The sequence below is a fragment of the Eucyclogobius newberryi genome, unplaced genomic scaffold (genome assembly GCF_026437365.1).
Source record: "Eucyclogobius newberryi isolate DKJ021-1_F unplaced genomic scaffold, fEucNew1.0.hap1 SCAF_21, whole genome shotgun sequence".
NCBI classification, from domain to species: domain Eukaryota; kingdom Metazoa; phylum Chordata; class Actinopteri; order Gobiiformes; family Gobiidae; genus Eucyclogobius; species Eucyclogobius newberryi.
This window is the reverse complement of record NW_027315846.1, coordinates 18,529,948-18,540,400: the sequence shown is the minus strand read 5'-3', so window position 1 is coordinate 18,540,400 and position 10,453 is coordinate 18,529,948. Positions and strand designations below refer to the sequence as shown.

The following is a 10,453-nucleotide window of genomic DNA, read 5'->3' as shown; positions in this document are numbered from 1 at the left end:
TAAGTTGTTCCATTTAATTCTATGCATCTTAATGACAAAGACTAAATCAAGATTGTCACATTTCCACAGCACGCACACAAGCACACTCCAAAGAAAAGCACATACGGTTAAAAGTAAAATGCCACTAAGCAATGTCAATTCTGCATAAAGATTGTCGTCTAAATCTCTACACCACTAACACTGAAGCAATTGATTACTATAAAATAGACTTTTCTTATTTAAAAAATTATATTAAATTCTAATGGCACTTCTACAAATTCTATTAAAAGATTTTTCCGTTGGACATTTCAAAGTTAGTGTTGGTTTTATTTGTTTGTTTTAATCTCCAAGTCAAATTTTTGCACAAGAAGCATTGACGTAATAAATATTTCATGAGTATACACAATTTCACAGTTGTAACCTGCAGAGTTCCAGTATAAAGTGTAAAGATTGATACAGCATGGACCAGGCAACAAAACGCCCTCCGCTTACTATCTCGGAGTTCACATTCAACGACAACATTAGCTGAGGAACTGAGCGCTCCCAGTAGTATAGACGTAAAAACAAAATAATAAAATGCTTGTCAAACAAACAAGAAAAAAAAGATCAAATCACTGTGTAATCTCTCCAAAAAGCAGCAAAAACGTCAAACACTACATATGTCCGGATTCGCATACTGATATGATGCAATCGTTTTAACTTCATGGGTCACTTTTCGGTGCGGTCAGTGAAAGTGAAGTGGAAGGGCTTTTCCAGACGCAACACCTGCTTATGTTTCTACAACAAGGCACGAGTGGTGACCATCCTGGAAGGTATGAAGAAGAACGGCGGACCACTTATCAAATCGTTAGTTCACTACCTCTTTACAAATGTACACAAAACTTTCACCGCTATAGAAAAAACTACATTCTTGCTTGTTGCCGTTTAAATAGATTGACTAAAATGATTTGCGCTCGAAAGGCATATTATCCCCAGTGATGTTAAATACGAAAATTGTCAGAACAAGAAACATTTACAAAAGCTCTCTCTGGATGGATGTGCAAGTTAGGTGTGTCATCTCCTTAGAAACAATACAAGTTTATCTGCGTCATGCTTGAATAATAGAAGAGGTGGGGGGGGTTCTTTGATGCTTTTGAACAATACACCTGTTTACAGTCTCCTTGGTCTCCCTTTGCTTAAATACATTTCTCACATTCCAATGGCTCCATTCAATACAGAAAAGTGCAAAGAGAGAGAGAGGGAGAGCTTTTTTCCTTTGTTTCTTTTTTTTTTTTTTTTTTTTTTACCCCTACAGCTACAGCAGAAGTGATACACAATGATCCCTTGAGAACTACCTGGGACTTTGAGGGGGGTGGCAACAATGGCCCGTATTGTCCCAGTTCTATAGGTATCCAGTGGCGATCAGTGTGTCTGTGCTTGTGAACAACTGTTTCCTGTGGCAGAACAGCGCTCGCTCTTCTGATTTGTGGTGGCGACAAATATTTTGAAACGGAGAGTCCGCCAGGAAGACACATTAAGAAAACTGCAGTCTCCGAATGAAGACACCGTACATGTTGTTGTGACATGGAAAACAAACAGCTCCATAAATAAAGAATATATATTTACATTAAATATACAAATAGTACGAAATAGCAGCCTAGGCAATAGTGTTGAAACTATGTGCATGCTAAAAACAAGTGCTTCTCTATGACCTGTGTGGAAAAGCTCCCATTCTCTCAAGAGTTTTCTACACAGCATATTAAAATACAGTAACTCGATTTGCACAGAGAAAATAGACAGCCCCAATACCAGTTAATGAGTACCAAGTTAGCAGTCAAGACGCATTGTCTTTCAAAGAAATAAGAACTAGACTAAACCCTGAACCAAGTTAAACTAATAAATAAATTCTGATCAAGTCTTCTCAGGAAGATTAGACACATTTCAAACATTTAGTGCTACACACCAGTAGGAGTCCACACAGCATCTGAAAATCACCTAGCACAAGCTTCTCTCACGGGCGGCGTCACCGAAGGCGGCGCCCACTATATCAGTAGTCACTTAAAACATTCAGCTAGAATGTAAGGGTTAATTGGAAGGAATAACAGTAGATTTGAATTCATCAATGGCACTTGGAGCATAGCTTTGATTGCTTACGGCAGCACACAAACCTTCAGTTTGATTCACTTAAACTGGTGCTAAACCAGGACAAGGCCACTTAACCTGGAAGTATTTAACACAATTCTGACTTTTTCATACATTCTTAAAATTCTCAAAGTAAGGTCAATTGGCACTGCAGGGGAGATGACTAACCCCTCCTGGTTCATCATAAATGTGATAAGCAGTCACTGAAGTAAGTACTCTAGGTGGATGTGTAGGCACCAGTGTTAACAGACAGTATCCTTCTCATAATGAAATAGCTTAGTAGAAAAAGTAGTAGAAAACTATTTCTGCAAAGTTTAGTGTGGCAGGAGCAACTAAAAAACAGAAGAAAAATTAAGCGAATTATTTCTAGCTAACATTCTAAATCTGCATCTTCCTTCATAAAATTCAAAATTTCAAAGAGCAAAATCCTTCAATTTTTCCAGTGTCAATCATTCAATAGTTTTGCTGCCAAGCAATTTGATTTTACAGAACAGATTGAAAAATAAATAAATAATAATATTATTATTAATAAAATAATGCTGGAGTCAATAATAATATTGCTTGTGGACGGTAGAATCTCCCATATACATGAAGTCTAACTCTGACAAATGCATTTACCTACAGTGTTATTATCACATCCATTTTCAGTTAAATAAAGGATGTTTTCAAATAAGCGCAACAGATCGACACCAACAAGACAAACAAGTGCATCATCTGATTTGTTCAACACAAACATAAATCCAGCTCTGAATTTCACAGCAGCCATGACATAACAGTTTGTGCGCCCTCTGACCACAACTACAGCCGCCATGACACAGTCCAGGAGGAAATCTTTAGGGCTGCTACATCTTTAATATGATCCAGTAAACCGTGAGTACACTGCGTGGAAGTTGTTCAGTAGTATTGACTGTATGAAGGGGCTTTTGTCATGGCACTAGAGAGAGGCATTTATCCAATGGCAAGTGTTTTAACAAGGCCACAATGAAACTTCCTGATGTGGCGGTACAGGTCCCCGGACTGTGTGAAGCGGCGCTCGCACCACTTACAGGCGTGGGGTTTCTCACGAGTATGCACCACCGCGTGCCGACTTAAGTTATGGGAGTACTGGAAGCTCTTGCCACATTGGCCGCAGGTGTAGGGCTTCTCGCCAGAGTGAGTGCGCTCGTGCCGCTTCAGCGTGTACATGCAAGAGAAGGTCTTGTTACACTGCATGCAGGTGGGGACGGAGCCGTCGGGGGAGAGCTTAGAGCGAGGGCCGTCCTTTTCACGGAAGTGGGAGCTGAGGTGCAGTTGCAGCACATGGGGGCTGGGGAAGACTTTGCTGCAGAGGGGACACACACACACCTGTTGGCCCGGGGGAAGAAGCACCCCACTGGAAGTAGAGATGTCAGAAGAGGCCAGGTCATCCTCTTCTTCCTCCTCACTGTCCACCAGCAGTCGGCCCCTCCTCTCCTCCAGCTCTCGGCCGGAGGCCCCTCTCCCCCCACATGCCTCCCCCTCGTCGTCCATCAGGTCCTCCTCCTGGGAGAGTAGGACGGCTGTGGGGCCGTTGTTGCCTGGGAAGAGGGCAGCGAACCCTGTCACCACTGAGCTCCTGGCACTATTCCCAAAGCGCTGGCTCTCAGGGCTCATGGGCTCACTGTCCTCCTGCTCTGACAGCAAGTCGTGTTCGTCTTTAACAAGTGGCTCAGTGCCCTGCTGCTGGCTGTCGAGGGCCAGCTGTCCCGAGACGTAGGAGGGGTGTAAGGGATCTTTGCTAGACAGAGGCTTGAAAGACAAATCCAGCGCACAGTCCATGTCATTTGAAGCCCGGGACCTCTGGGACAGCGATATGGTAGAACCACTGACATCAGCTTTTGTTTTTCCAGCTGTTGGGTGGCAGGGCTCGGCCTCTGCTGACACATAATTGACACCTACAAGATCCGGGGACCTGCCAGAGTGACCGTTTGCCTTCTGCTTGCCCTGTGTAGACCTGTCACAGTCAGTGACAGGCAGCTTGACTTCGCCGTTGTTCATGTCAAAATCTTGTGGTACTGGTGCCCTCAGAGCCCCCTGAGACAGAGCATGTATCTGTCGCCGCACGAGCTGCTTACTGTGCAGCTCACTGTCTGAGGAGTTCTCTCTGTCCAGACAGCTCAGGCCCAAGCCCTCGCCCATTTTTTCCTCCAGGCACAGCAGTTCCTTATCTTTGAGCTTGCCTTTACAGACTTTGACGATGTCATACATGTGGAGGTAACTAGCCGCTGCCAGCACATCCTCCACCGGCAGAGTGCTGAACTCCAACTTTCCCTCATACATAAATTCAAGGAGTAGACTGAAAGCCGGGGCTGTCACAATGTCACTGTTGAGATGCACAACGTCCCTTTTGTCTAGCTCATCCCTGTAGAAGAGATGGAAGTACATGCTGCAGGAGGCCAGCACCGCTCTGTGTGCTTTGAATCGAGCCTCTCCAACAAGAACAGTGCAGTCACAGAGGAAACCTTGGTGACGCTGCTGACTCAGACATTGCAGCAACTGGCGGCTATGGTCTGGGAACTCCATTCTTCCTTCATAACCTGAGGAAAACAGGAAAAACAGGATACTGGATAAAGTCATTGAAGCCAGCAAAGGGCATTTCACTACACACACACACACACACACACACACACGTGGGGAGGCAAATGACTCCATCCTCAGAAATAACACAACTTTAAATCACATGCAGTACAAAAACACAATAGATTAACATACAATTTGGTCATGTGTGTATATTCTGTATATTTCAAACACCCCCAGAGGCTCCAGCACCCATCTCTGCACCCACACACTACACTGTACCGACCCGTGTATTACAGCGTAAGCGGATCCACTCTCCCAGAGGTCTCCCAAACAAGAGAAGCGTTTGTTCGGTGTCCGTACTTTTTTTTTTTTTTTTTTTTTCCTTGTCTGCCTGGAGTGAGGAGGAGAAACGAAAGACGCGCACACATTCACAACCCTGATGTTTACGGACAAACACCGAGCGACACCGGGCCATCGGGAGGGAAAGCACGGAAAGCCAATGTGTAAAAAGAAATAGTGCGGAGTGAGTGAACCGGCGCTCTGTTTGCTAATTACACCGCAAGCTGTGGAGTCAGCTGCTCTGACATCACCGCAATGGAAACGCTACCTCCAGCTGTGCTCCCCTTTACGCCATATGTGCACCCAGGGCTATAAGCGCGCACAAAACACACCGACCAGAATAGACAGAGGTGCATAGCGACGTTTCACCACCTTTTAAACTTTATTATCTCCCCCACACACGACTCACGATCACTCACGGTTCCATTCGCAGGGACGCGTGCGTAAAAAAAACCCGCGATTTAAGTTTGGGCTCGTGCGAGAATGGTAGAAAGTTGCCTCAAAAAAAATCGCTTAATCGTTTACTACGTTTGTGTTTTAGTGCGTGTGTGTTTGGAGTGCAAAAGTGGACGATCGCAGTGAAATCCGCGGTGCTCGGAGCCTTTTAAACGGCGGAGGAACTCGAAAGAAGCGAGCGACTCTTTAACTTTACGCGCAGATGTGAGACGGGAAAAGCAGATAAAAGGCACTTACATTTGTTTCCTCTGAAAAAAACTTTGTCGAATGGTATTTTTTTTTAATCTTTTTTTTTTAATCCCGTTGCTCGTTCATGATGGGCGGCCAGATGTTTTCGCTTCTCCTGCGCTTGTCTTGAGCTTCGGTTCCGACCCTGGCGAGGCAGGCTGCACTCAGAGCTGCTGTGTGTCAAGCAGGTTCATAACGGCACAAGTCTCGCGATAGGCCTCCCTCCTCCTCCTCCTCCTCCTCCTCCTCCTCCTCCTCCTCCTCCTCCTCCTCCTCCTCCTCCTCCTCCTCCTCCTCCTCCTCCTCCTTCCATTGCCAGTGGACACAGTAACTTTGCACTACTCCGAGGATTCACACAGCGGCAGCAAGTAGCGACTGGGTGCCCTGCCAGCAAAACACCTACAGAGACCTGGTGCACACAGAGCTCCACAGAGCAGTAATAACGTGGTAATAATGGACAGGCTGCGGCTGAGGCGTTTGAAGTGTTGTTAAGGCTTTTGTTGTTATTATAGTTATTGCATTGTATAAGCTCATTGACACATCTGCTTTGTAAAGTGTGTTTACCTTGTTGTACTGTATATGGATGAGCTTTAGTTTGTTGTTTTTTAAATGGTTATTTTGTTATAATATGGTTACAGCAAGTTTAAATTCACCCCTGTTACCATATAGTTTCATTATATTGCTGTGCGTATGACTGAAACGATTTAAGTTAAGATAAGATAACCTTTATTTGTCCCACAGTGGGGAAACATAATAATGATTAAAAAAAAAAAAGATAACTTAGTAAAAAACACTCTTGTAGAAAAACTCTCATAAAAAACATCTTAGACTCTTAATAAAGATTATAATAACACTCTTATTTACAGCACTCTTCTCTTTTGTGTCTTGAACTGTTTTGTGATTTCTGTATTTTAATGCCATTTTTCCAGTTGTGTGAAGCACTTTGAATTGGCTTGTGTACGAATTGTGCTCTACAAATAAACTTGCCTTGATGATTGAGATAATGATAGTCAGATGATATTATGTCAAACCAACAGAAATGTGTTAAGACATGTCTATAAACATATTAGTTGAGGTTTAATTATCTGACAAATGTGAAATGTTTGTAAAAAATGTATCACAAAAGTGCAGAAACACATCACTTTTTCATTTTCATTTTTAATAATCTGTAAAATCGTTCTTTTACCATGAACGATATATTCAAACTTCACACATCTTCAAAACATCATGCACAATGTTATCGAGATATTGATATATTGCTCTTCTTTTACTTTCATGATCGTCTACACTGCAGTATATCCAGCATCGTGGGTTTGTTGGTTGGAGTTGGCATATAGTTGTGAGACAGGAGCTGGAGGTTGCAGCTGCTCCCCTCTCTGCACCCCCATGCCCCTCCCAACTGCATGGGTCACCTTTGCCCTGTGTTCCAGCTGTCGTGTGTTTTGAAAAGGCCATTTGCAGCTCCTTACAGCCCTATGACACAGAGGGGAATGAGCAGTGTGACAGGAGACGGCAACCACTGGTGCAAGGGGCCACTGGCTGAAATTCTTATCCACTGACTCCTTCTGCCACTTATAGATGGCCATCACCACCAGTCAGGTTCTCTGCTCTATTTCTGTGATACAGTTGTTTTTTTGATGCTGAAGTATATATCGATGCACACGGGGAAACCTTTTCTTGCTGGCCCACTGGTACGTGATCCACGCCGATGCAGAGAGCTGGACGAGAATAGGAGCAGCGCTGTGTGTGTGTTCCTGTGCTGGCAGTGGTAGGCGCCGTGCAGTAGCGGAGGGGTTTATGTTCACAGGGCAAGACAAAGCAGTGGTTGTGCCTGGGGACCGTGGCCTCAGAGGCTCAGTGCTGTGAAGGTTCTCACACAGAGAAAAGATAGAGGGAGAAAAAAAAAAACACTTCCTGAAGCTTGATTCTTCCTCTCTGCAATCATCAATGGCATTCTCCCCCTGACCCACTCCTCTCACTGACAAACAAAAGGACTCGCATTCCAGTGAAGCCTGACCGGCCAACCAACCAGCCGTCCAGCCAGGGCTCTGCCTCAGCACATCACTCTTCTGCTGGACCAGTGTGGGCTGCTGAGGCAAAATGTCCCCCTCAGACACCTGCATGAGGTTTTAAACCAGTGTGCCGGGGAGTGCTAGTGTGCCTGGATAGGGTTGCCAGGTGTGGCTTGAAAAAAGGAGGAAGGAAAAAAAATCCAATTTGAGTTAATTAATAAATAAAAGCCAAATGTAGAAGAAAAAATAAACACTTAAAAAATAAACTTGAATCTTGTTTGTTTTTATAATTTATTCATCTAGGGCTGCAATTTAACATTCATTTTACTCATCCTTTCTTTCTCAGTCATATGCATGTAATTACATACTATGATTTTTTTTATGAATTAGGTTAAATTTAACTTGTTTGCAATCCTAGACATACTTCATCAAATTTATACTTAATCAAATTAATAAGCATTATATAAAGAAATTACTAAAAACAAAAACAGAAAAATAAAACAAGTAAAAAGCTATATATATATATATATATATATATATATATATATATACCAAAAAAAGATAATAATGAAACTAACGTATAGGTTTTGGGAACTTTTAAACATGCCTTGGATTCAAATAATGTACATTTGTGCTTAACATTTGTCCAGGCTGTAGTAAGTGGGAGCACATAAACCCTGGGAAAAGATGTGACAGTACGAGTGTTGAAGTGCTGTTGCTTAGTGATTGAGAGTCGATGAAAACCCCCACTTCCATGGTATAGTTGACCTTGTCCAATTCAGCTTCACATGTTCTTGGCTTTACATCTATTTACATTTTACATGGGATAAGAAGTGGAAATTAGCAATTAAAATCCTGTAAATAACTTTCATGTAAAAATCCCTAACTTATTCAAGGCCAATACAAGATTTAGTCAGACTGATATACCCTGTACTCCATGTTACTGTATGCTGATTGTGTCCCAGGGTCAATACGTCTTGGTGTGTGTACAGTAATATGGAAAGGCTATGGTTCATTTGATACTGAGGGTGCACTGACTTTTAAACAAGCTTCCTGGCCTGTCCATACCTGCCCCACAACTGGTTTAACTCCTGCCTCTCCACGCGCTTTTGTACTTTTGAAGGTTAATCATAACTGGAAAATACACAAATCAACATTGATTTAACGATCCCCTGAGGAGTTAATTTCGTGTTTCTATTTGTTAGAAGACTTGTTACGTTACATAGCACTCTAATGTTTCAACTGGCATCTTTTAATGTCACGTGCGTATTTACAAAGACAGGAATTTGTTATGAAAAAAGCATGCTTCTATTGGATCCTTTAACTAGCAAATGTGCTTTAAACGTCCACTGTGTAATTTATAGGCCTACGTCAACATAAAGAAAGCCATCATCAGCACACCTTGGCAATGTTTTACAGTTTAAACGTCCCTCTAAATATATCTACATAAATTAACTTACCACTGTGTGCTGACAAATGAGAAAAGGACATCGGCCTTGCACCCATGCATCCTGGACAACACTTACCTGTTAAAATGTAAAAAATGTTTTTAATATCTATTTCCCTGGGGTTCCAAGCAAAGTTACTTCTAGAGCAGCAGTATTCTCCTCTCTTTCATCATAACCAGAATAATTACCAGATGTCTAACACACAATTAACCCATAAAACACAAGCAAAGATGTGCATCTCTGCAGAGGTCATGAAAAAATGAGAAGGAATCAACAGTTTTGGTCATTAGGCTACTGTATTATTTACCCTACGGAGAGAGTAATACTTTGTACATGGACCCGATTGAAAATGTGTTTTATTTTATTTTAATGTTACAAGCCAAGCTATTACTTATTCAAGTGTATAAAGCTTATTCTTGTCAAATTACACTCTACGACTCTATGTAATGTTAATGTATGTATAATGTAAATTGGCCAAATTAATTAAACAAAATTAGAAACTAAACTAGGCCTAGATGTAATTTATTCAGGTCTATAAAGCCACCAGTAAAGTAAAAGTCAGGAGCAAAAAAAAAGTATAAGTAGCACACAATTCTACTGAGGTAAACCTTTGGAAGAACTAGTTTAGTAAAAAGTAAAAGTATTTCACACAGTTTTTAAACCTGTTTGATCAAGAATTGTGCAGATCTTTGGCCAATCAATTCCCCAATTTTTATTTTTCTTCCTATATTTTTGTAATCTCAGGCTTGAACTCAAAAGCTTTGATCAGTATGTCACCATGAATGTGCAAAAAATAAATCCTCAAACCATATGAAAAGTACTTTTCAATGTAGTGGAGTAGAAATGACAGATACCTGGCCTCAACTGTAGTGAAGTAAAAGTAAAAAGCATCCATTGTAAAAAATGACTTAAAGGCGGTATGGACGATTTTTCGGCGATTTGAGAACGCAGGCGGAAGTGCGCATGCGCCCTCCCCCGTGTGGACCGATACAACACACACGTGCGTTTGTTTATTAGCGCAACGGAGCGCATCGCATCGCTCGTCTCCCGTAGATTTCTGTCCACTTCTGCGTCAGCTCGAACTGTCTTTCTCCGTCTTCATTTTGCCCCATACACTGAGGGAACTATATTATGATAGATCCATGCGCTTAGGCACGCGGAAACGTGGGGGCGAGCCTGACGCGGCTGCAGGTGAGCGATAGGTGCGTTTTATGATTGATACGTGGCAGGACAAATGATTTATCCACGACACGAGGAAATATGATAAAAAGATTGCTGAAAAAAATCGTCCATACCACCTTTAAGTAAAGAACAGACACATAAGATAAGATA

The 10,453-nt window shown here is 42.3% G+C and overlaps 1 protein-coding gene across 1 annotated transcript; it reads right to left on the bottom strand.

The window, feature by feature from the left end:
• On the bottom strand, positions 1-5,855 carry zbtb42 (zinc finger and BTB domain containing 42). The gene is made up of 2 exons (XM_072457102.1): positions 5,671-5,855; positions 1-4,655 (listed from the first exon to the last, which is right to left on the bottom strand). The coding sequence occupies exon 2, from the start codon at positions 4,639-4,641 to the stop codon at positions 3,049-3,051; it is 1,593 nt and encodes a 530-aa protein (XP_072313203.1). The 5' UTR covers positions 4,642-4,655; positions 5,671-5,855; the 3' UTR covers positions 1-3,048.
• Between the last annotated feature and the right edge of the window lie 4,598 nt (positions 5,856-10,453).